The 26,256-nt window shown below is 30.3% G+C and overlaps 2 protein-coding genes and 1 long non-coding RNA gene across 8 annotated transcripts in view; 1 reads left to right on the forward strand and 2 right to left on the reverse strand.

The window, feature by feature from the left end:
• Window positions 1-26,256, forward strand: part of LOC143046401 (lysosomal alpha-glucosidase-like) — an 80,270-nt gene that overhangs the window by 9,242 nt on the left and 44,772 nt on the right. For all 6 annotated transcript variants that reach the window (XM_076219551.1, XM_076219550.1, XM_076219548.1 and 3 more), the window contains 3 exons: window positions 4,906-5,144; window positions 5,567-5,695; window positions 6,294-6,401. In XM_076219551.1, the coding sequence (XP_076075666.1) occupies window positions 4,906-5,144; window positions 5,567-5,695; window positions 6,294-6,401 (476 nt within the window). The remainder of the gene's footprint in view (window positions 1-4,905; window positions 5,145-5,566; window positions 5,696-6,293; window positions 6,402-26,256) is intronic.
• On the reverse strand, window positions 169-2,722 carry LOC143046406 (uncharacterized). The gene is made up of 2 exons (XR_012969157.1): window positions 1,044-2,722; window positions 169-863 (listed from the first exon to the last, which is right to left on the reverse strand). It is a non-coding gene; the product is annotated as an uncharacterized LOC143046406 (long non-coding RNA).
• LOC143046405 (uncharacterized) lies at window positions 16,244-23,923 on the reverse strand. Its single transcript, XM_076219558.1, has 2 exons — window positions 23,822-23,923; window positions 16,244-18,292 (listed from the first exon to the last, which is right to left on the reverse strand). The coding sequence occupies exon 2, from the start codon at window positions 18,104-18,106 to the stop codon at window positions 16,628-16,630; it is 1,479 nt and encodes a 492-aa protein (XP_076075673.1). The 5' UTR covers window positions 18,107-18,292; window positions 23,822-23,923; the 3' UTR covers window positions 16,244-16,627.

Consider the following 26,256-nt stretch of genomic DNA (forward strand, 5'->3'; position numbering starts at 1 on the left):
ATATCCATTTCATTTGAAGATCTTTGAACTCTGTTTCATAGGCAATCATACCAATCATATGAAATCTGTTCTTTCTTAAAACATTTCAAGCTGTTGTTTCATGTGAATTAAACTCATATTTAAGTTATGAAGTTAGCAATCCTTGAGTGAAATAATACAGAAATTAAGTACTAAAAGTATAATTTATTATAAAAAAAAACCATATAAATATTTACAACATTGAAACTGCAGAGGAAAAAATGAATAGTGAATCAAGTTTTATATCCATATGAAAAGGGAAAGAATTTTAGCTTATGCTTGAAACTTGGATTTCAGATAAAAAAAAAGAATTGATTTACAAAACTTTTGTATCAAAATAACCATACACCACAAATAAGAACTTATCTTACAAACTAAAAAAAATTTCCTTACAAAAAAAAAATTTACAGATTAAAATTCAAAGAAAACTTGATCTCTGCTTACCATGGAAAATTCTCAGTCAATGAATTATACAAACAAGCAAGCGAGTAAATGTATTTGTTTTTTTTTTAAATTAAATTGTTGTCTCTCAAAAACAGTTACTTCAAATATGATTATATTTATTTAAGAAATGATTTTTTTTTTAAATAATTTTCTTGGAGTGTAAAAGCATTGACTGAAGCATATTTTGTATGAGGCCTGGAAGAGCTTCATATTTAAACGAGGGAACTCTTTTTCACCCTTGTAAAATAATAAAAAAGAAGCATTCCATTCTTATGATTACATTTTTATGCTAAAACCATGAAATTAAGAGTTACATAAAAAAAAATATATTTTAATGTTTCACACTTCAATTTCTAACATAATAACTGTTCACAACTGATTAAGTAATCAACAAGAGTTTACTAATATTTAGAAATAAACTAATAAAACTATTACTTATAGAAATATAAACTAATAAAACTATTACTTATAAAAATATAAACTAATAAAACTATTACTTATAAAGAAATCAACATTTATGTATGTATATATATATATATATATATATATATAGTTTATATGTTTATTTACAATGTGAAAACCTGTGACCTTTTCAATCGCATTGTAAAAAACAATACTTTATTATATGCAAAGGGAGATAACTATGAACAAACTTGAAACTTGTAAGTAATAAAATTGAGATTGGAAATGGGGAGAATTTTTATTTAAAAATTAACAAAAATTCAATACAGTCACATACAAATACTAGTATATGAGCCAGTATATGTGAAAAGGTACAAAAAGTCCTTTTGAAAAACTTTACAGGACACGCTATTAAAATTTGTTATAATATTTTTGAAAAACAATTATATCTGAAAAAATTTACATTAATAATGTAAACATTCATAAAATTGTCAAATCTATCCCAAATAGATTTTTTTTGTACTTGAGCAAGTATAAAATCATTTGTTTACCAGACTAATGCTATACCGACCAGAAACTTAAAAATTTACGACAGTCACACTATAGAGCCAAAAGTCAATAATTTTCATCAGTTCTACAGTTTTAAAGAAAGTAAGACAGCATTTAAACATGAGGGAAAATACAAAAATAATGTCATCTTGTGTTTTAGAAATTGAAATTTAAGTTAAGTTAAGTTATCTAATATTAAATAGATCAACCGTCCTTTCACAGAATTCGAACCGTTGCCCGGTTTGAATGCATTGATATCATTCATCATAGTAAGCGAGAGCCTTATCCAAACTGCTACCGGAGTTTACATTGTCATTTGGCAAATTAAGACATTTAAAATGTACTTTGAAAATGTTTGAAATTTATGAAATAATTCATTAAAAATCTTATTAAAACAAACAGGGGGAGGGGGGCTCAGTACTTGAAGGTGCTAAAGCTTACAGCTTTAGGATATGAGGAAAAGTAGCTGTGTTTTATAAAGCACAAATTAAGTCTGATATCAATAATTATGCACACTTTTTTAGAATTTAGTAAATTTTTCATTTTTTTACCTTTTCACATGGACTGGCTCATATATCTATATTCTCACAAACTAAATTACAAAGGTATAGAGATAATTATACATATTTCAATACAATTACATAAATAAAATGTACTAAAGAAGTTAGAGGCATCCACAATTGTTCACCCAGAAAAGTTCAATTTGTTATTGATCTGCTTAATAAGTTTACATAGTTCATTCAGATCTGTACATTTTTTGGAATTCATCAAGTCATAAAACTTCAAAGTGTTGGGTCTATTTCTATAATGAAATGTAGTACATTGTTTTCTACAGTTATCAAAAGCTGAACAATTAAAAATGTAATGGTATTCATCACCAATGGCATCTGAATTACACAATACACACTTTCTGTTTTGCCATCTTCCAGTTTCTATTGAAATTTCATAGTAGCTGTAATCCCAAGTCTAAAGATATATGTAACATTGCTTAAAAAGGTCCAATCTTTGCTGTTAGGAGAAAAATTCTAATTGTGAATTATGAATAAAAATTTCACCTCATCTTAAAAAATTTGAAACACATGCATTTAAAACTATTTAAAATTCCTTTTTGTAGTAGAAAACATCATGCTTTGAAGTAAGTTCTTTCTAACTTGTACAACCTTATAGAAACAAAAACAATAGTATACTTCAAGAATTGAGTATTTACAACAAGTATGATATGGTAACTACAATGTGACAGATAAATCCTGACAAAGTAGGACAGATAAATTATGACAAAGTTAGACAGATAAATTATGACAAAGTTGGAAAGATAAATTATGACAAAGTTGGACAGATAAATTATGACAAAGTTGGAAAGATAAATTATGACAAAGTAGGACAGATAAATTATGGCAAAGTTGGACAGATAAATTATGACAAAGTTGGACAGATAAATTATGACAAAGTTGGACAGATAAATTATGACAAAGTTGGACAGATAAATTATTACAAAGTTAGACAGATAAATTATGACAAAGTTGGACAGATAAATTATGACAAAGTTGGAAAGATAAATTATGACAAAGTTAGACAGATAAATTATGACAAAGTTAGACAGATAAATTATGACAAAGTTGGACAGATGAATTATGACAAAGTTGGACAGATAAATTATGACAAAGTTAGACAGATAAATTATGACAAAGTTGGACAGATGAATTATGACAAAGTTGGACAGATAAATTATGACAAAGTTGGACAGATGAATTATGACAAAGTTAGACAAATAAATTATTACAAAGTTAGACAGATAGATTATGACAAAGTTAGACAGATAAATTATGACAAAGTTGGACAGATAAATTATGACAAAGTTGGACAGATAAATTATGACAAAGTTAGACAGATAAATTATGACAAAGTTAGACAGATAAATTATGACAAAGTTGGACAGATGAATTATGACAAAGTTGGACAGATAAATTATGACAAAGTTGGACAGATAAATTATGACAAAGTTAGACAGATAAATTATGACAAAGTTAGACAGATAAATTATGACAAAGTTAGACAGATAGATTATATGACAAAGTTTGACAGATAAATTATGACAAAGTTAGACAGATAAATTATTACAAAGTTAGACAGATAAATTATGACAAAGTTAGACAGATAGATTATATGACAAAGTTTGACAGATAGATTATGACAAAGTTAGACAGATAAATTATGACAAAGTTGGACAGATAAATTATGACAAAGTTAGACAGATGAATTATGACAAAGTTGGACAGATAAATTATGACAAAGTTAGACAGATAAATTATGACAAAGTTGGACAGATAAATTATGACAAAGTTGGACAGATAAATTATGACAAAGTTAGACAGATAGATTATGACAAAGTTAGACAGATAAATTATGACAAAGTTAGACAGATAGATTATATGACAAAGTTTGACAGATAAATTATGACAAAGTTAGACAGATAAATTATTACAAAGTTAGACAGATAGATTATGACAAAGTTAGACAGATAAATTATGACAAAGTTGGACAGATAAATTATGACAAAGTTAGACAGATAGATTCTGACAAAGTTGGACAGATAAATTATGACAAAGTTAGACAGATAGATTATTACAAAGTTAGAAAGATAGATTATGACAAAGCTGGACAGATAAATTATGACAAAGTTGGACAGATAAATTATGACAAAGTTAGACAGATAGATTATTACAAAGTTAGACAGATAAATTATGACAAAGTTAGACAGATAGATTATGACAAAGTTAGACAGATAAATTATGACAAAATTAGACAGATAAATTATTACAAAGTTAGACAGATAGATTATGACAAAGTTAGACAGATAGATTATAACAAAGTTAGACAGAAGAAGGCCACTCTTTTAAATACTGACAGCAAGATATATCTACATTTGTAATTACAAACCATGAACAATAAATTTGACTCATCTAAGAAACCAAAAACAAGCTGAAACACATGCATCAGTAAAACTATCAAAAATATTTTTTATAATAGAGACATCATGTGAGCATAAACAGTAACTAAATTGTACAATCTTATAAATTATAAACAATATTATATATCAAAATGAAATTTAACAACATTTAACAACAATTTGTATATGGTAACTCCATTGTAATAGATGAATTTCAAGGATGGTATTAATAGCTCTGTAGAAGGTCCTTCTGGACTGACAGGATTTTACATACCTTATATAAATTTTACATTAATAATTTATAAATTAGACCTTATAAGTTACTTCGAAATATTGAAAGTTATGGGTAAATAGTTTATCTTATAAAATTGAGGATGGAAATTGGGAATGTGTCAAAGAGACAACAACCCGACAATAGAGCAGACAACAGCAGAAGGTCACCAACAAGTCTTCAATGCAGCGAGAAATTCCCGCACCCGGAGGCGTCCTTCAGCTGGCAGTGCTGTGGTAATGAACCCATATGTTGGTTTATTATTTATTTTCAGATGTGATATTACAACCAGCCCCAGCTATAACATGGAGAACTATAGGAGGAATTATAGATCTGTATGTCTTCATGGGACCTACTCCTGGAGAGGTCATTCAGCAATACACAGAGGTCATAGGTCATTCATTTATGCCACCGTATTGGAGTTTAGGATTTCATCTGTGTAGGTGGGGCTACAAAACAGCCAATGAGACACTTGCGGTAGTAGAAAAAAACAGACAGGCTGCTATACCTCAGGTAATTAAACAGGTCATTAGGTCATCTGTGTAGAATGGGCTACAAAACAGCCAATGAGACACTTGCGGTAGTAGAAAAAAAAACCAGACAGGCTAGAATACCTCAGGTAATTATAGAGGTCATTGGGTCATCTGTGTAGATAGGGATACAAAAAAACAGCCAATGAGACGAGACACTTGCCGTAGTAGAAAAAACAGGGTGGGATACCTCAGGTAATTATAGAGGTCATTAGGTCATCTTTGTAGATGGGGATACAAAAACAAACAGCCAATGAGACACATGAGGTAATTAAATATTCACAAAAATGTATGTTTTCCTCAATCCACAAAAAATTAATGAATCTACAGTACTATATTGGTATGTAATATTGTAATGGATCATGAAATCCATCAACAAATCATTCTGATCTGTTTAAATTACAGGATGTCCAGTGGAATGATATAGACTATATGGACAGCAAGAAAGATTTCACATATTCTACAGAATTTGGTGATATGCCTGCAATGGTCAATACTTTACACAGTAAAGGAATGCATTATATAATGATTATGGTAGGTACTGAAGTTAGTGATATTCCTGAAATGGTCAACCCTTTACACAAATATAGAAATGAATTATATCAGCATTGTTGTAGGAAGGGGAAATAACTTGTCCATTGTTGTTTTGTAGAATAGTAAATATCTCTGGAAACACAGTTCCCGTCCTATTTTCTTTCTACCAATATAGTCCCTTGTGTAGACATTGTATCACTTGCAATAAGTCCCCTGGGAATTATGGAGCATTTGACTTTGGAATAAAGATGGTCATATTTATCTTTGTAGGATCCAGGTATAAGTAATCAGTCCCCTGGGAATTATGGACCATATGACTTAGGAATAAAGATGGACATATTTATCTTTGTAGGATCCAGGTATAAGTAATCAGTCCCCTGGGAATTATGGACCATATGACTTAGGAATAAAGATGGACATATTTATCTTTGTAGGATCCAGGTATAAGTAATCAGTCCCCTGGGAATTATGGACCATATGACTTAGGAATAAAGATGGACATATTTATCTTTGTAGGATCCAGGTATAAGTAATCAGTCCCCAAGGAATTGTGGACCATTTGACTTAGAAATAAAGATGGTCATATTTATCTTTGTAGGATCCAGGTATCAGTAATAAGTCCCCTGGGAATTATGGACCATATGACTTAGGTATAAAGTTGGACATCTTTATCAAGGATAGTCAAGGAAAACCACTTATAGGAAAGGTAGGTTTGTTTATCAACATTATGGGTAACTTAACTAGTAGAAGATTTTCTACAGTGTTGTACTTTTCATAGATTTATTACTGTCATAAATCAAACTTCATAAAAACACACCTAAACATCCCTCATTTATAGTTTACCATACCTGCAGATATTTAGATGATACATGAATGTTTCTGCTAAGGGTAAAGATTTTTTCCAAATTTATGGATTGACTCAATTTTACTGAACCAAATTTCAATAATTACCAATGTAATTTTTTTTCGTCTTATAGATTAGAATTTTTTTATGACAGTCTAAATACAAAAATTATAAGGGGGACACTTTTCTTTTCTTGCTGTTAATATTCCTTTCCTTGATGGTGATACACTATCAGCATCCCCTTGCAAGTAGACATGAAATCTATCTTTTTCTATTCACTAAATGATAGTACTGTGTATTCATTATTATTCGTTGGATACCAATTTTTGTAGGTTTCGTGGGTACAGGTTAACCATGAATTCAAATGCTCGAGGAGTTACAAATTGTCTATTGCTTTTATGCATAGATTGGCAAAACCACGAAATCAAATATCCACGAAAATAAATGTATCCACAGTATCATGATTATCTATATATTTGTTTTTTAAATTCTTTCACAAGGTAATATCTTCACTGTTAAGGATATTTGAGTTGAAAATTAGTTAACAGTTACACAACAACACAGTACAGACATACATTAAAGCACTCGTTTATATTTCCTCTCACATTCAAACTTCACACCAAGTATCAGCATTTAGAATATAAGGATATTTGATGTGAACATTTATTAGACAGTAACACAACAACCCAATAAAAGCATACTGCCTACATTTCCTTCACACCATATGTAGATATAGGAAGATGTGATGTGAGTGCCAATGAGACAACTCTCCATCCAAATAACAATTTATAAAAGTTAACCATTATAGGTCAATGTACAGCCTTCAACACGGAGCCTTGGCTCACACCGAACAACAAGCTATAAAGGGCCCCAAAATTACTAGTGTAAAACCATTCAAACGGGAAAACCAACGGTCTAGTCTATATAAAATATGAGAAACGAAAAACACATATACATTACATAAACAAACGACATCTACTGTACATCAGATTCACTACTACAGAATATAAATAGACAGTAGACCAACAACACAATAAACCTCTGTACAATTCTCTATATTTTCTTTTTAATTACTTTGAACTTCTCAACACACATCATCAATTAGGAATATAAGGCTATGTGATATTAACATTGACTTAATAGACAGTTACCCAACAACACAATAAAAACATACATCTATACACTTGTCTTCTTTTCTTCTCACATTCATTCGTCACTCAAATTATTACCACTTAGGAATATAAGGATATGTGATGTGAACATTAATTAGACAGTAAACAAACAAAACAATATCTATACACATGTCTACATAACTTCTCACATTTAATTTCCACACTTTTAAATATCTCCAATTCCTCAGTGTGTATGTTATCAATAAGATAAATGGAATGTTACCAAGTATGTGCCTCTGTAATCATAAAAAAAACCTGAAAACTGATTATGTTTAAAACAAATACACTTTGGATTCTTCAGTCCATCCTCTTCACTAATCAGTACTTTACTCTCCTTTCCATCTTTTGATATCACTATTATTCTATTAAATCTTTTTTATCCCTAACAGTTAATCTAATAGAATTGTCAAATATCTTATTATTATCTCTCTACAGAATATTCAAAGTTATAGTAATATTTAACAGAGTCAAATATTTACAAAACATAAGAATTAAATATTACTAAAAAAATACATAAGGTATAAATCTTTTTTTTTTTCTAATATAGGATTTCGCTGTATTTTTTTATTAATGAACTTTATCATATACTTAAAGGGAAACTTCGCAAAAAAATCAAAAATTGATATTAGAAAAAAAAAATTCTGTATAAAAATGCTCAAATTCATAGATATTAAAGTTTTATTCCGCTAGATAAGCGATCACCATCAATTTTAAATTTAGAGTATCAATTCTCTGCGTTCGGCCATTTTGTCTTCTTTCCTGATTAATAACAACGATATGTCTATAAACCACAAAGGAACAAAACTACAGTAACCGATGTAGTCGTAATTGCGTGTCGATATCTTGTCAATCGTACGGTTGTTTTATCCGACTAACTAACTTGATACGGAAAATATTCTTATTTTTTTAAATTACCATGGTCTGTTGTTTTTAAACTGTTGATATTGGAATTAGGTAAAAAGTCAAAGTTGAAATCATAAATAAGTGTTCCCTGAAAATTGTTTCCGAAAATCTAATTTGTTCATAATTCTTTAAAGTAATAAACTTTTTTCCAATAAATTCTGATCTTCCCTCATCTGATCACCAGCATGGCTAAAGGTATTACTGCCAAAGGTATTGTGAGGGGTGTGAGGTGACACGTCCAGGTATTCAAGCGATTTCCTATCGGGCTTGCAAGTTCATGCATCATTTCACTTCTGCAGGTATTGATCAGTGTACACGGCTGATAACTTATAACTTTCCATTTTGAACTATCAGATGTATAATATATAACTCTGTCTTACTTGTCATTACTAAACTCATACGCTTGTTTATAAATAACATTTCTGGTGTAAAGAATATTATTCATAAGAATATAAATAATACCCAAAAAATAAGATTTGATGAAATTAAACTCTATTTAAATATTTTTTCCAAGGGTGAATTTGGGAAAATGTAATATATACTCATTGTCAATAGTGAAAGACAGATTGGAACATACTAGAAATATTGATTTAAAAAAATGTACGCACTTGTCGATGATTCGTTTATACGACTGGGTAGAAAGTTACTGAACTATAGCGCAATTTAAAATATATACATGTATACATTGAACAGAAGAAAAAAACATATATTTTGAATAAATTGGGGTAAAAGATTTGTAAATAGACTAGTCCATGTATGCCAACAGTATGTAATCATCGAATGTCGATAGACTATTGTATACCAGAAGAAGAAGAGAACCAATTTGATTTAAATACAGGTCGATGTATAATTTGCTTTGGTTCATCGAAGTTGTGAACATAGTAAAATCACAGATTTATATTTCAATAAGATTGTTCAACCAATGATATCAAACAGATGTGCAATGGTATATCAAATTGGGTAATATTGCATTTAGTTTTTATTAAAGATTAAAACTACTATTTTTTACTTCATATTTGAATCTTTACGCCAATTGCCATCTAAGAAAGTAATAAAAAATTGTTTCCTTTTATTTTTATACACTTTCGGAATTACGAATCTGAATTTTATTTTCAATTAATTTACACAATTTAATTATTGTATCTTTATTCTCATCTTGTATTAAATCTTAGTGTATTAAATACAGCATACTCTTTCTAATCTTTTCTGTCAAGTTATCCTTTCCAAATAACAACATTCATACCTGTGTACGCTTGAACTCACACCTGCGGCTAAATAGCTACAAGGTAAACAAATTGACCTCAATCCGAGAAATATACAGTGACCTTTACAAAATAATATACACACTCTGCTCACACATTAGTTGCATTGAAATGATTATCAAAACAATAAGGGTAAATAGAACTGAAATATTTTCAGTTCAATATCAGTAAAAATGTTCAATAAATATTTTATGAAAATAATCTCAACAATAATTAATGAAATTTATTCGAAAACATTTACTAGAGATTAATTTTATAGGAGTTTAATTCAATCAATACAAAACGGTATATGCATATTCATTTTCGTTCATTCTTATATTGTGGTTAATAACTACGAACATTCGTCAGCTGTGCGCTTTTAATTACGTATATTGTCGATAAGCTATAAGAGTTAAACAGATTTTATTTTTTCCCAGAATTCAACACATCGGGCTAAAACGTCACGACCCACTCGAGAATTCAACCAAAAAAGTTGCAAATACTTGATTTTCTCCGTTATTAGAAGGAATATAAATTTAAAACTTTGCAAATGTGTTTTTTATGTTAAGATGAACATAATTAGATGATAATTAAAAAATTGCGGAATTTCCCTTTAATAGAAAAATGAAATAAAAAAATGGGTTCACAGTTCATTTAAGCTCCCTATCTTCCTCTGAAATAAGCATACATTTTTGTTAATGTCCTTTTTTTCTGTTAAACTAATAGGAGAAATAGAGGTAATATCGAAATAAAAAAAAAATAAAAAATTACAGAAATCACTTAAATTTTACAATTATTTAGCTTGTGTTATTCAAAGTTGCTAAGAAATATTGAGCACTATAGTCAACTCGGAGATATTGTAATTCAAGGTGATTTTAATGCATACACCAATACTATTCCAGATTTTGTTATCTCTGATGAAGCAAAATTCCCAAAATCAAAAGACAATGATTATTCAATTGACTCACATAGTTTAAGAAATAATCTTGATTCAAAATCTGCAAATAAGAGTGGAAAGTTATTAATTGATTTATGTAAAGAATCCGGACTCAGAATACTGAACGGAAGAATTATTGGAGACCCTTTGGGCAAATGTACATGTATAACATATAATGGTTCCAGTCTTGTAGACTATACACTTGTGTCTTCTAATTTATTACAATGCATAGGAAACTTTAAAGTTAGTGATTTTACGCCAATATCAGATCACTGTCCTATCAGTTGCTCTTTACGTACTTGCTTTCACAAATGTAAAACTATAGAGACAAAATTAGATCCTCTCCCTGGTAAATTTATTTGGGATAACAAAGCAATTGATTGTTATACAAATGTACTACAAACATTCAAAACTCACATGTAAAACAAAGACTAGATGAATTTGTAAATGATAAACAGATTGATTGTAATTCAGCTGTTGAAAAATTCAACGCTATTTTGTGTGATACAGCACTTTTATCCACTAAATTTGTTCAAAAGAAAATCATGAATAGGCCTATTAAGAAAAATAAAAAACCATGGTTCTCAGACTCTTGTCATGACCTCCATACTACAGTTAAAAAGTACTGTTTACTTGTAAATAAGTTTCCAGACAATGGATCCTATTTTACTCATTCAAATCTAAATTAAGAAGAAGGTGTAAACAAGAAGAAAGAAGTTACAAGAGTCAAATCTGTGACCAAATTTCACTAAATATGAAAAAAGACCCAAAGACATTTTGGAATTTACTTAACAAATTAAGTTCTCTTTCAGAAATAAAAGAGGAAAACAATTTTGATCAAGAATTATTTATAAACTACTTTAAAAAAATGAACAGTACTTCTAATATCCAAAACAATAAATTCCATGACATAATTATTGAAAAATTAACAGCCTTAAAAAAGACACTAAATACATGCAACTCTGACAACGAATTTAATAAACACATTCAGCCAGCTGAAATTTTAAATGCAGTTAAAACACTTAAAAATGGTAAATCATCAGCTGAAGACTTAATTTCTAACGAAATGATTAAATGCGGTATGCCAGTATTATTAGAACCCCTATTAAAACTTTTTAACCTAGTATTTATGAAAGGCAGCTTCCCAAAATTATGGAACAAAAGTCTGATTACTTTAATTCATAAAAAGGGGAACAAATCTGACCCCTCTAATTATAGAGGTATCTCATTGACTTCTAATTTGGGAAAATTATTCAATAAAATTATACACACTAGACTTATGAAGTTTATTAACACCAATAATTTGATAAGTGAAAATTAGATTGGCTTCAAAGAAAAAGCTAGAACAGCAGATCATTTATTCTCATTAAAGTCTATTGTAGACAAATATAAAACTAAAAAAAAGAAAATTTTTGCAGCATTTATAGATCTGCGAAAAGCCTTTGATACTGTCTGGAGGGAGGGTTTATTCTACATTCTACTCCAAAACAGACTTCCAGGCAAACTTTTTAACGTCATCCAATCAATGTATAATGACAACAAATGCAGAATTAAATTTCAAAATGGTATTAGCCATGAATTTATATCAAATTGCGGAGTAAAACAAGGGGATGTACTTAGCCCCACTTTGTTTAATATTTATATAAATGGCCTTGTAAATGACCTTGATCATGCAAACACTCAACCAATTATTATAGGAGATGTTAAACTAACATCATTATTATATGCAGATGACATTATTTTATTGTCTGAAACCCAAGAAGGGCTACAAAATGCACTAAATGAGTTAACTAAATTTTGTTCCCTATGGAAACTTGATGTTAACAAACAAAAATCAAAAATTATAATATTCAATTCTAATGGAAAATCTCATTGTAATTATTTTAAAGTAGAAAAAGAACATCTTGAGACTGTTAAGTCTATTTGTTACCTTGGAATAACTATAAATTGTTCAGGAAGTTTAAATCATTCAAAAAAAAATCTTATGGAAAAAGGAAGAAAAGCTTGGTTTAAAATTAAAAAAACAGTCTCTTTAGATAATTCCTGCAGTATGCTTGAAAAATTATTTGATACTTTAGTTGTTCCAATAACTCTTTATGGAAGTGAAGTTTGGGGTGTAAGCCAAGTGTTCAAAGATTCAGATCCATTTGAACATTTACATATTAAATTTATTAAAGAAATTTTAGGAGTACAGTGCAAAACAACAAATGTAGCCTGTTTAACTGAGACAAACAGAATCCCTTTGTACTTTAAAATTCACCTTTCAGCTATAAAATTTCTAAACCACATTGTAAACTCTCCTAACACTTTAGTCCATAAAATATATAATATTATTATGTAGAGAAAACAAGTAAATGGGTTAACATTGTAAAAGACTGGTTAAATAAATTAGGTTTTGGTCATCTCACTTTTAATACTTTTAATTTAAAATATCACATAAATAGTATCCAACAAAGAATCTATGACCAGGCTTATCAAATTATGAATTGTTCTATCAATAAATGTGAAAAATTAAATTTCTTTTGTCATACATGTACTAAAAGAATTAGAAAAAGGCCCCCATATATTGATATATGTAAATTCAAAACCGACCGATCAGTTTTCAGTAAATTTAAACTAAGTGCGCATTCCCTAGCAATTGAAAGAGGGCGTTATACCAACATTGAAAGAAATAAACGCATTTGCTTATCCTGTAACAGACAAGAAATTGAGGATGAATACCATTTCTTCTCAATCTGTCCATGCTATAAATCATTAAGGGATACCTATATACAAAATATTAATAAAAATCTTAATTTCAATTTTATTAAATTGCAGTCCACTATAACACTAAATCATTTGACTGTACTTTTAAATAGCAGTCTACCAGTCATTATAAAAATCACCATAAAGTATATTAATGATTGTCTTTTATTAAGAACATCTGTGTAACTTTTAATATGCAACCTAATTTTTGTTTGTGTTCTTTTTTATAATTGTTCATGAACATTAACAATGTGTAAACTGTTGATATTTATAGCCTTTTTCTTCTTCGCTGTGAATACCACTGTCACTCTAATATAGTTATAATCAATTTAACTATTGTCAGTTTATTATTTTAATTTTGTATGCCATAACCATTTAATGTAAATGTGTTTGTGCGAATAAAATATTGTATTGTATTGTATTGTATTGTACAGCTCATTAGAAAACAATAATAAAAAAGATAGGTCACTGATAAGTTAAAAAAGATATTTCAATTTCAATGCCAAAAATGGAATTTTTGCACAAAAGGGAGATAATTTAGAGCTTTTTCAATGATATAAACATTTTAAAAGTCATCTGGGGCCAAACCCAATCGATTTTTTTGGTTGATTTTTGTACCATATCATAAAGTAATAACTAGTAGTGTAATAATTAAAATTTATAATGAAAAAACAAATGTTTAATTTTTCGCTGAAATTTTTTAACAAGCGAGCCTCCTAAACAAAAAACAAAAAAAAGTGTTTTTGAGCTCATCTGTGTATCTGGAGGCCTACCAAACCCGTTCTGACACAAAATAAGATGGAAAAACTATCCAAATTTGGAAAAGGTTGGGTTTCTGCCACCAAGGGCCTTAACCCTTACCATGCTGAATTGTTTTCAGAAAATGTCTAACTTTTGTTTATTTGCAAATTATATGCAAATGAGCTTAGCCCTGTTGCTGTAGCATATTGATTCCTTTAAATCTAATGTAGGTGATCACAGGGTGGGGTGGTCGGGGTGAGGAGACGGGGGGTGAGTGGGGGGGGGGGGGGGGAATTTGCCCAAAAGTAAGTTGGTCATCAGGTGCAAAAAGGGTCAATTTGATGATTTTGGTCCTTTCTCTTGACCCAGAAGACCCAGGGATGCTGGTAAGTGTAACCAGCTGTAGCCTACATGTAGAGTGGACCCGAGTTACCAAATTGACCCCAACAGTTGTTAGGTGGGAGTGAATCTGATCTTGGTTCAGCAGTCTACAGAGATCATTTGGACCAAAATTACAGAATTTCACGATTTTTTCCGATTTTAGTCTTCAAATGGACCCGAAACCGGAAGTAGTCATTTCCTATGCATATTTCAATGATAATAACGATCAGTAGTTATTCTGCCGTGGGTTTGCACTATTTTTGCAAGTTTTATGCCTCTAAACTTCCTGTGTAAGACACAGATGTGAAGCCCACCTCTCCAGAAAACCGAGTTTCAGCCGATTTCAATTTTCCAAGTCTGTATTTGTGCTTAAAATGCAACTTATACATGAGAAACATGAATATGGATAGCCTCAGGTTGACGGAACATGCATAACTTTTAAAATAAGTATCATACAGTGGACTTCTAAAAGTATGGAACGCCATTTGAGCCAAATAACGGTGGTCTAGGTACGTCCGTCATATGAAGGTCACCCCATGGTAACTTTGGTTAATACTATTAAGTAAAATGCAAGGTTTAAATGAAATTCAATGCATATAAGTTATGATAACAAACACAAGTAAAGTAAAGTCTTTATTTTTGTCGAGCCTTCGACTTTAGTCGAAAAAGCGAAACTAAGCGATCCTACATTCCGTCGTCGTCTGGGGTGTCCACAAATATTCACTCTGTGGTTAAAGTTTTTGAAATTTTAATAACTTTCTTAAACTATACTGAATTTCTACCAAACTTGGACAGACGCTTGTTTATGATCATAAGAAAGTATCCAGAAGTAAATTTTGTAAAAATAAAATTCCTTTTTTTCCGTATTTTACTTACAAATGGACTTAGTTTGTCTGCGAGGAAACATTACATTCACTCTGTGGTTAAAGTTTTTAAAATTTTAATAACTTTCATAAACTATCCTTGATTTGTACCAAACTTGGACAGAAGCTTGTTTATGATCATAAGATAGTATCAAGAAGAAAATTTTGTAAAAATAAATTTCCACTTTTCCGTATTTTACTTATAAATGGACTTAGTTTTTCTGCGAGGAAACATTACATTCACTCTGTGGTTAAAGTTTTTAAAATTTTAATAACTTTCATAAACTATCCTTGATTTATACCAAACTTGGACAGAAGCTTGTTTATGATCATAAGATAGTATCAAGAAGAAAATTTTGTAAAAATAAATTTCCGCTTTTCCGTATTTTACTTATAAATAGACTTAGTTTTTTTGCCAGAAACAAAACATTCACTCTGTGGTTTAAGTTTTGAAAATTTTTATAATGTTCTTAAACTGTCCTGGATTTCTACCAAACTTAGACAAAAGCTTGTTTCTGATCATAAGATATTATTCAGAAGTAAATTTTGTAAAAAAAAAAATCACTTTTTCCGTATTTTACTTATAAATGGACTTAGTTTTTCTTCCAGTTAACATTACATACAGTCTGCAGTTAAAGTTTATAAAACATTTATTAGATTTATAAACTATCCTGGATTTTTTTACCAAACTTGGAAGCTTCTTTCAATCAAAAGACAGTATCGAGAGGGAAATTTTTATTGATGTTTTTCCTCATTTTGTTGAGTCTGCGATTAACAGAAAAGTAGGCGAGACACTGGGTTCCGTGGAACCCTTACAAATTTTTTTTTAATTGATCATATTTTATCGAAATCTGTACATTTGTTAGTGGAAAACATCAAGTACTTGTATCTTATCCTGGCCTCGTTAATATTAGTAAATAACATATATATATATCTGCTAGTTTTTGTTAGTATTATACATACAATTTTCCATACTTGAAAAAATAATATACCATGTCAGTAATATCAATAAAGCAGCTTACTATTAAGATTATCAAATATGTATTTGTTATACATGTATTCTTTTCACCAGGATGTTTTATCACAAGATTCATTAGTGTTTATGTTATCCATTAGATAAATTGAATTTTGCCAACTTTGTGCCATAGTAATCACAAATAAAACCTGAAGACTGATTATGTTTAAAACAAATACACTCTGGATCCTTCAGTCCATACTCTTTACTAATCAATACTTTACTATTCTGTCCATCTTTTGATATAACTATTATTCTATTTGAGTTAAAGTCTGCTACAATAATGTTACCATAAGTATCTGTACAAAGTCCTTTTGGTTGTGATAAATCCTGTGTATATCTCCAGATTTGTTTACCTGATCCATCATAACAGTATACTGCTTGACCACGCAAGTCACTATAGATTACTCTGTCATTACAGTAAACAAGGTACCACAGGTATGATTTACTCTCAACCTGTATTGACTTCAGTGTAATTCCTTCCAAGTCTATAATACGGATTTCATCATTAAACAAACCTACAGCCAGGGAATTATTGGAGAATGATAAACCCCAGCATCGTTTGTCTAATGTGATAACTTTGGTAACTGTTTCATTCTCCATATTGAAGATTTTAATGGCTTCCTCATTAGGATAAGTTATGGCTATAGTGTTCTGATTGATCTGTGTAACACTCCAGGCTCCATCAGGTATAGGTAACTGTTTCTGTAGTTTGCCATCAGAAGTAAGTAGGTTTACTTTACCATAACGTTCCACTACTATAACTCTTCCATCCATCAGACAAAGCATGTCACTGATCCCCTTCCCCATGTTGATCTTTATCTTTGTCTCTATATCCATTGTCATGCTGTTTATGTTGGATTGTTCTTGTAATGGTACTTGTGGTTCTGTTCCCACACTTATTTCTATTTTCATGGCTACTTCTGTCTTAACAATCATTACTTCACCCAATGGTTCTAACTTTTTAAGTATGTTTTCTATTTCTCCGTTTTGCTTCATTTTGATGTCAACTTCTTTGGTCCTCTCATCCTTTTCCAGATCTTCAACATATCTTTGACATTGGTGTACTTGTTGTTCAATCTTATGTACACCTAGAAATGTTTGTAGTTTAGAAGTTTGTGAAGTGACAGTTAGTAGTTGTTTTTTCATTTCCTTCAAATTTGTTTTTTTCCCTTCAATTTCATCCAAAAAATCGTTTGCTTTAGATTTTTCCTGATTCCAAATGGTATCAGCTTCTTGGCACAACTTCTTCTCCAGGTGATCTAAATGTTTATTTATTTCCTGTCTCATTACTTTAATTGATTTGTGTATGCCTTGATAATTATTTTCTCCTGTTTTGAGGTTTTTTGATTTATGGTTTATTAATTTCTCCAAAAAAGATAGGATAGAATTGATGTCTGTCTCTACATTTTCTTTGGATTTTTCTATTTTGGTTTTCTCCACGACACCTGCTAAACTTTTTATTCCGGTACATTTTGAATGACTGGATGAAATACATTTATCACAGCAAGGCAATAAATGACTGGGGCAGTACAAGATGAGGTCTTGACCATGTTTGTCACATTCCATTTTGATCACTGGGATGGATAGTTTATCACTTTTAGTATTGATGTCGCACAAAAATCAATCTTTTATGATGAATATAAAATGTTAACTTAATCTTTCATCACAGTTGTAACACCAGATGTCAGCTTTAGCTTTCATTTTCCCCTGGCAACAAGTTTCACGTGGTATAGGTTCTCAGGATTCTATAACCTAAACATGTACAAAATAAAATTATAAATTACTTACCAGTCTATATGATACAGTCCTCAATCCAGATTCTAATTATACATAACGGTTAAATATATGCCAATATTGGGACAAACAATTTCATATACTGTAAATTTCAGAAATTATTGAGATGTTTTTATTATTGCGAAAAATATAATGGGGTTATATTTGCAATAATTCAAACTCACAATTATTTTTTTTTTCTATATGAATTGAACAGGATTTTTGTCAATATCGTAAAAATTAAAATCACATTTTAGTTTAAAATGACAAAATCGCAATAATAAATGCACACAATAATTTCTAAATTTACAGTTGGCTATCCCACATTTCTGGTGGGTTTTATTTTGTATGTTCACTTCCTTATTACTATTTGTCAACCATAACTAAACATCACAGCTGGTTTTTACAAATTTTGATGTCAGATGAGAAAATATGACATGCCACAAAAAAAAAGTGATTGTTGTATCAAGTTAAAAATTAAACGTGTACTTCCCAAATAGTGATCTATGGTATATTCAATAGATGTGAAAGATACCAAAGGGACGTTATCACCATAGATAATCTTCATATTCAAGTTGAGGCTAAAATATAACAAAAAAATAAAAATTTTCTTACTCTAAAATGATACATATTGTACAAATTGTTTATTTGTAAGGGTTTACAAACAGGATGAAAAGTGAGGTTTTCCAAAATTTTCATCTGTAAAATTAATGTAGCAGGTACAAATTCATTTTATATTTTCTACAATGTATATATATTCAAGACAATATAAGTATAAATAAATTTGGTGTATTTACTGTCTTCTGATTGGTTAAAAAAGAGGGACGAAAGATACCAAAGGGACAGTCAAACTCATAAATCTAAAACAAACTGACAACGCCATGGCTAAAAATGAAAAAGACAAACAAACAACAGCACACACGACACAACATAGAAAACTAAAGAATAAACAACACGAACCCCACCAAAAACTAGGGGTGATCTCAGGTGCTCCGGAATGGTAAGCAGATCCTGCTCCACATGCGGCACCCGTCATGTTGCTTATGTGATAACAAATCCGGTAAATAGTCTAATTCGGTATGTCACATTCAGGAAATGGAAGGGGATTGTAGTTACGACGTAAGGAACATATCCGATATCATTTGTGATACGGTTATTCCATGGTCAACCAACTCGTGATGGCGTCCGTAATATTATAAGTTTTATTTTCAATGTTGTCAATTTTGATGGCGACATGCCCACTCTGACGTTGTGTATTCATATGCCAACATGTGTGTACGTTGTTATTGTTAATATAAATAATATAAAATGTTCTTTGAACCTTATTTTTGTTAGAAATTTATTTATAATTAATTGCAATAATTTATTTTGATTTTATTGAACCATAAAACTAATTTTTGACTCTTCACATTTTACATAATCCGCTTCGCGGATTATTCAATGTGAAGAGTCAAAAATTAGTTTTATGGTTCAATAAATTCAAAATAGATGATAGCCATTCATTAAATTTGGATAGTACGGGTACGGTATGGACCGTATGCATATACTCATACGGTCTAGTACGAACTAGACCATACATGTTTTGGACCATATGGGTTTATTTTAGAAAAAAACATTTATCAATAAACTGTTAAGTATTACAAATTAATATTATTATAATTAGATGAATAAAATGAATAAGTTAACATTAAGTATAAAATCAATTGAAATTAGATAATTCTGTATTTAATTGTCTATCTAAATCCTAGTTTGGCACTGTTGCCCCGGATGACACTTGCTGCCACACGGAAATTATTATCAGTTTTCTTACATTTACATGTTTTGTTCATGTTCCTTTGCATGTGCATCTCTTGCTTGGTTGTTTTGCAGCAGCAAGCAATGAAAATTTCATAGCAGGCAAGAAAAAGAAACCCCATGGAACTCTTTAAATATAATTAATTTTTTTGAAATCAACTTTTTTCCTTCTTCAAGGATGTTTATATAGAGTTATTGAAAGACAAAAAAAAACTATTTTTGTTGTCCTTCTACATAAATTGTATTGGCAAGAAATGTTTGTATGGATTTTTATTGTATGATTTCATTAAATTTGTATTTGTATATTGAAAGACAATAAAAAACTATTTTTGTTGTCCTTCTACATAAATTGTATTGGCAAGAAATGTTTGTATGGATTTTTATTGTATGATTTCATTAAATTTGTATTTGTATATTGAAAGACAATAAAAAACTATTTTTGTTGTCCTTCTACATAAATTGTATTGGCAAGAAATGTTTGTATGGATTTTTATTGTATGATTTCATTAAATTTGTATTTGTATATTGAAAGACAAAAAAAAACTATTTTTGTTGTCCTTCTACATAAATTGTATTGGCAAGAAATGTTTGTATGGATTTTTATTGTATGATTTCATTAAATTTGTATTTGTATATTGAAAGACAATAAAAAACTATTTTTGTTGTCCTTCTGCATAATTTGTATTGGCAAGAAATCTTCGTATGGATTTTTATTGTATGATTTCATTAAATTTGTATTTCATTTAATCTTAATTTTTTTACTTTCTCAAAGGCTTATAAATTAAGGAACACTGTGGAAAAACTTTCTTTCCATTTGAGGTTAACGAATCAAAGTGTCTCCCTTATTTAACCTGTGTACAAGCTTTAGTAACCATGTAACCTCAAGTTTCCAAAATATCCTATAGAAACCCAAAATAAATGAATAATGGTGCTTTGAAATACCCAAAACATATGTTTATGACCCAGAAATGTTTTACTGCAATTAAAAGATAGGGTTAATTGCATACAACTGTCTTGCAAGGATTTATTTCCAACCTATTTTTGTATGCAACTTGATGTGACATACTATGATTTGGTGGTATTACAGCTTGAAAGGTTTTTTTTAGGTGTTTTCTTTTTTAATTATTTGAATATTTTCTTTTTGATACAAGACACATGCAAATTATACTGAAATATCTTGAAAATTAGTTCATGAAGCCAGAAGGTATAATTTTCTTTCCATATTTTAAAAATGCATATCCAAAATCAGTCTTGTGTCAAATTTTAAGGAAAATATCAACTTAGAACTTTCTGTAATGTATATGCCCGTTTATAAAATTTGAAATCATACAGAACCTAAGATTTTAACTCCTGCAGGCAAATTTAGCCTGAGAAGGATTTTGTGATTTTATTAGGTCCTTTTGTTTTATAGCTCTTCAAAATTTTCTGACATTATACATCTTGGCTTTCCCAAATATTTGGCTTTTCCTTTTAATCATTTTGTATGTATATAATTATGTAAATAAAAAAAAGAAGGTTTGAAAAGTCGTGTAACTCTCATTGCACAGAATTATACGACTTTTCAAACCTTCTTTTTCTTTTTAGCTCACCTGGCCTAAAAGGCCAAGTGAGCTTTTCTCATCACTGGGCGTCCGGAGTCGTCCGGAATTGTCGTTAACTTTTACAAAAATCTTCTCCTCTGAAACTACTTGACCAAATTAAACCCAAACTTGGCCACAATCATCATTAGGTATCTAGTTTTAAAAATGTGTCCGGTGACCCGGCCAACCATCCAAGATGGCCGCCATGGCTAAAAATAGAACATAGGGGTAAAATGCAGTTTTTGGCTTATAACTCAAAAACCAAAGCATTTAGAGCAAATCTGACAAGGTTAGAATTGTTAAACAGGTGAAGATCTATCTGCCCTGAAATTGTCAGATGAATCGGATAACCCGTTGTTGGGTTGCTGCCCCTGAATTAGTAATTTTAAGGAAATTTTGCTGTTTTTGGTTATTATCTTGAATATCATTATAGATGAATATAAACAGTAAACAGCAATAATGTTCAGCAAAGTAAGATTTACAAATAAGTCAACATGACTGAAATGGTCAGTTGACCCCTTTAGGAGTTATTGCCCTTTATAGTCAATTTTTAACCATTTTTCGTAAATTTTAGTAATATTTTACAAAAATCTTCTCCTCTGAAACTACTGGGCCAAATTAATCCAAACTTGGCCACAATCATCTTTTGGGTTAGTAGTTTGAAAAATGTGTCCTGTGACCCGGCAATCAAACCAAGATGGCCCCCATGGCTAAAAATAGAACATAGGGGTAAAATGCAGTTTTTGGCTTATAACTCAAAAACCAAAGCATTTAGAGCAAATCTGACAGGTTTGAATTGTTAAACAGGTGAAGATCTATCTGCCCTGAAATTGTCAGATGAATTGGACAACCCGTTGTTGGGTTGCTGGCCCTGAACTAGTAATTTTATGGAAATTTTGCTCTTTTTGGTTATTATCTTGAATATTATTATAGATAGAGATAAACTATAAACAGCAATAATGTTCAGCAAAGTAAGATTTACAAATAAGTCAACATGACTGAAATGGTCAGATGACCCCTTTAGGAGTTATTGCCCTTTATAGTCAATTTTTAACCATTTTTCGTAAATCTTAGTAATCTTTTACAAAAATCTTCTCCTCTGAAACTACTTGGCAAAATTAATCCAAACTTGGCCACAATCATCTTTTGGGTTAGTAGTTTAAAAAATGTGTCCGGTGACCCGGCCATCCAACCAAGATGGCCACCATGGCTAAAAATAGAACATGGGGTAAAATGCAGTTTTTGGCTTATAACTCAAAACCCAAAGCATTTAGAACAAATCTGACATGGGTTAAAATTGTTTATCAGGTCAACATTTATCTGCTCTGAAATTGTCAGATGAATCGAACAACCCGTTCTTTGGTTGCTGACCCTGAATTGTTAGTTTTAAGGAAATTTTGCTGTTTTTGGTCATTATCTTGAATATTATTATTGATTGAGATTAACTGTAAACAACAATAATGTTCAGCAAAGTAAGATTTACAAATAAGTCAACATGACCGAAATGGTCAATTGACCCCCTTAGGAGTTATTATTTTTATAGTCAATTTTTAACAATTTTCATAAAATTTGTAAATTTTTACTAACATTTTCCACTGAAACTAATGGGCCAAGTTCATTATAGATAGAGATAATTTGAAGCAGCAAGAATGTTCAGTAAAGTAAGATGTACAAACACATCACCATCACCAAAACACAATTTTGTCATGAATCCATCTGCTTCCTTTAATATTCACATAGACCAAGGTGAGCGACACAGGCTCTTTAGAGCCTCTAGTTTTACTTTCTCTCCTCTTATCTATAAACAGTTTGCTTTATATGCATGTCCATTATATTATACTATTATTGTAACTTTATATTGTATTATGGAGAAGACTTCATAAGTAGGATTTACTGTCTAATCCATTTTGCTTTAATTTAGCAAAGAAAATATGTTTAAACTAAATTAAAACAAATATGAGGCCACATTTAAGGCAGTGGTTTTTACTTGTCAGACAAGTTCCTTTTTGATTTGAGTCAATACCACTTCATCTGTTTACATTTAATTTTACTTTCTTTTCTGTGTCTGTTTCAAAACCTTTAATCCCTGTATTAGTTGTACAAATTATACCCTAAATAAAAATATAAATTGTACCTGTAGATTTAGGTAGATATCACTTTATCTGTTTATATTTAATTTTACTTTCTTTTCTGTGTCTGTTCCCATAAATGTCTCTGTACCAGGAAGTTAATTAAGACAGGTCTATACCTGATCTTGGTAACCAGTAAATATTTAAAGGACTGAGTTACGCAAGTCAAAATATGATATCTAATAATAATCATAGTTTAAAAAATAGATTTAAAGTATTTGCTAAAATTTAAATGACAAAGACACACATGATATATTGATGATTATCATATGGACCTTTAAATTTTGATTTAAAGAAAATTGTAATTATAATTGATTTTTAATATGGTTCATATATTTAATCTATGCCAATATTTTGAAATGTAGGTATAAAATTGTATGAAATTTTTTTTGCATAGGTTGAATAATTATGATTAAGTGTTATTTAAACATAAATTGATTAGGGTTTAATCTACTTAGTATTTACAACAAGTTTAAATTTTATAGTTAAAGTGTAAACAAAACCATTTTTAATAGTGAAAATGTAGGTAATTGAAAGTGTTGATGATCTCTTTTTCATTACGAATTAATATAATAAAACAAAGGAAAATAAGGATTTCTATATCAAATATATAACAGTGTCAATATCATGAATAAAATACAACAATGATCAAAACATTTCATGATAATATAAATAAATTGACATACTGACAATATCACCATTAAAGCACAGATTTCATAAATTCAGATTTATACAAATGTTTGAATGCTCACCAATAGATATTACAATATTTACACAGATAACGAATTAGATAAAGTTTATTTCTCAAATGTTCCACTAATTAATATGTAAAAGATACGATGCAGCATCTGTGTACTCCACTGGTGTCATGCTGTTATCTTGCAGTCTCTGTTTTAGGTCAGCTAGCCTGGTGTCAATTTCGATATACCTTTATTTACTTTGACGACTTTTACCACCTGCTTAGTATTGAATCAGTCTAACTTCAATAGCTGCTTGCTGTTTCTTCAGGAGTTTTACCAAGTTGAAGATGTTTGAGTGTGGGTGCTCTACATGATTCTGTAACATAGTCTGTAAACGCTAATGTGTTGATGTTTGTGTTGGCTTCTTCGATTTCTTCTAATGCCATTCAACCAAATATCCACTACATGTTGCATTGGTATAAAAGGAAGAACTGTTGCACGTCAAACCAATCTGTTGATGTCATTGTTAATCTTGTAATGGGTCTGTACATATCATCTCGTCTGGTTTTTACTCAAAACTGATACCCATTGTTGATAAAATTCGATTTTTTTGTTCATATTTTTCATCATTTTTATGCCCCACCTTCGATAGTAGAGGGGCATTATGTTTGCTGGTCTGTTGCTCCGTTCGTTCGTTCTTCTGTTCGTCTGTGCGTCCGTTCAGGTTAAAGTTTTTGGTCAAGGTAGTTTTTGATGAAGCTGAAGTCCAATCAACTTGAAACTTAGTACACTTGTTGCTTATGATGTGATCTTTCTAATTTTAAAGCCAAATTAGACTTTTGACCCCAATTTCACGGTTCACTAAACATAGAAATTGGAAGTGGGAGTTTCAGGTTAAATTTTTTGGTCAAGGTAGTTTTTGATGAAATTGAAGTTCAATCATCTTGAAACTTAGTACATACAAGTACACACCCGTGATATCGCGGGTCCGTGACTGAATTAAAGTATATAACTATGCCTAAGCCTTACTTTAGTAATTGGTATTGTCATTTGATAAAGTCATGTCGATTATAAGATACACAGTTTTCTCTGCTTTCAAATCTTTCTGTTTGAACCCGTCGACCTGGAACTTATCAATTATTGGAAATACTAATCATTTGGAAAACAAAAGGTCCGGGTTATCCAGGAATGGGGTATTTTTTAATCAACAGCATTGTCCTATATTAGTTACCTTAGAAAGTCTTGCTGATTGCTGAATAAAGCAACAATAGGGAACAATTTGACAATGCTTGAATTAAGTAGTGTCAGCCCTTTGATTATGACCCGTGTATATAGCAAAATCCTAAATACACCGTTTGGTGGTGCGCCTGTCAAATGCGGAACGTACAGATAAGGTAATAGCTAACAGGTGAATATACTATTGGTATCGGTATCGGATTCGACCCGGAACTTGTTAATTATTGACAATATTAATTATGTGGAAAACAAAAGGGTCTGGAGTGGTGTAATTTTTAATCTACACCATTGTCCTATATTAGTTATATATAGAGTTGAATTCTTTGATGTGTCGTTTTTACCCGATGACGGCTGACAAATTGGACCTCGTAATTTTAGTATTATAGATGTTCCCTATAGTATAATCTTTCTAATTTTAATGCCAAATTAGATTATTACCCAATTTCACAGTCCATGGAACATGGAAAAGAATAGTGCGAGTGGGGAATCCGTGTACTTTGGACACATTCTTGTTATCAATGTTT

Source organism: Mytilus galloprovincialis, chromosome 9, assembly GCF_965363235.1.
Source record: "Mytilus galloprovincialis chromosome 9, xbMytGall1.hap1.1, whole genome shotgun sequence".
NCBI classification, from domain to species: domain Eukaryota; kingdom Metazoa; phylum Mollusca; class Bivalvia; order Mytilida; family Mytilidae; genus Mytilus; species Mytilus galloprovincialis.

Coding starts and splice junctions, on each gene's coding strand:
- LOC143046405 (XM_076219558.1), bottom strand. CDS start 18,106: ATGGAATGTGACAAACATGGTCAAGACCTCATCTTGTACTGCCCCAGT.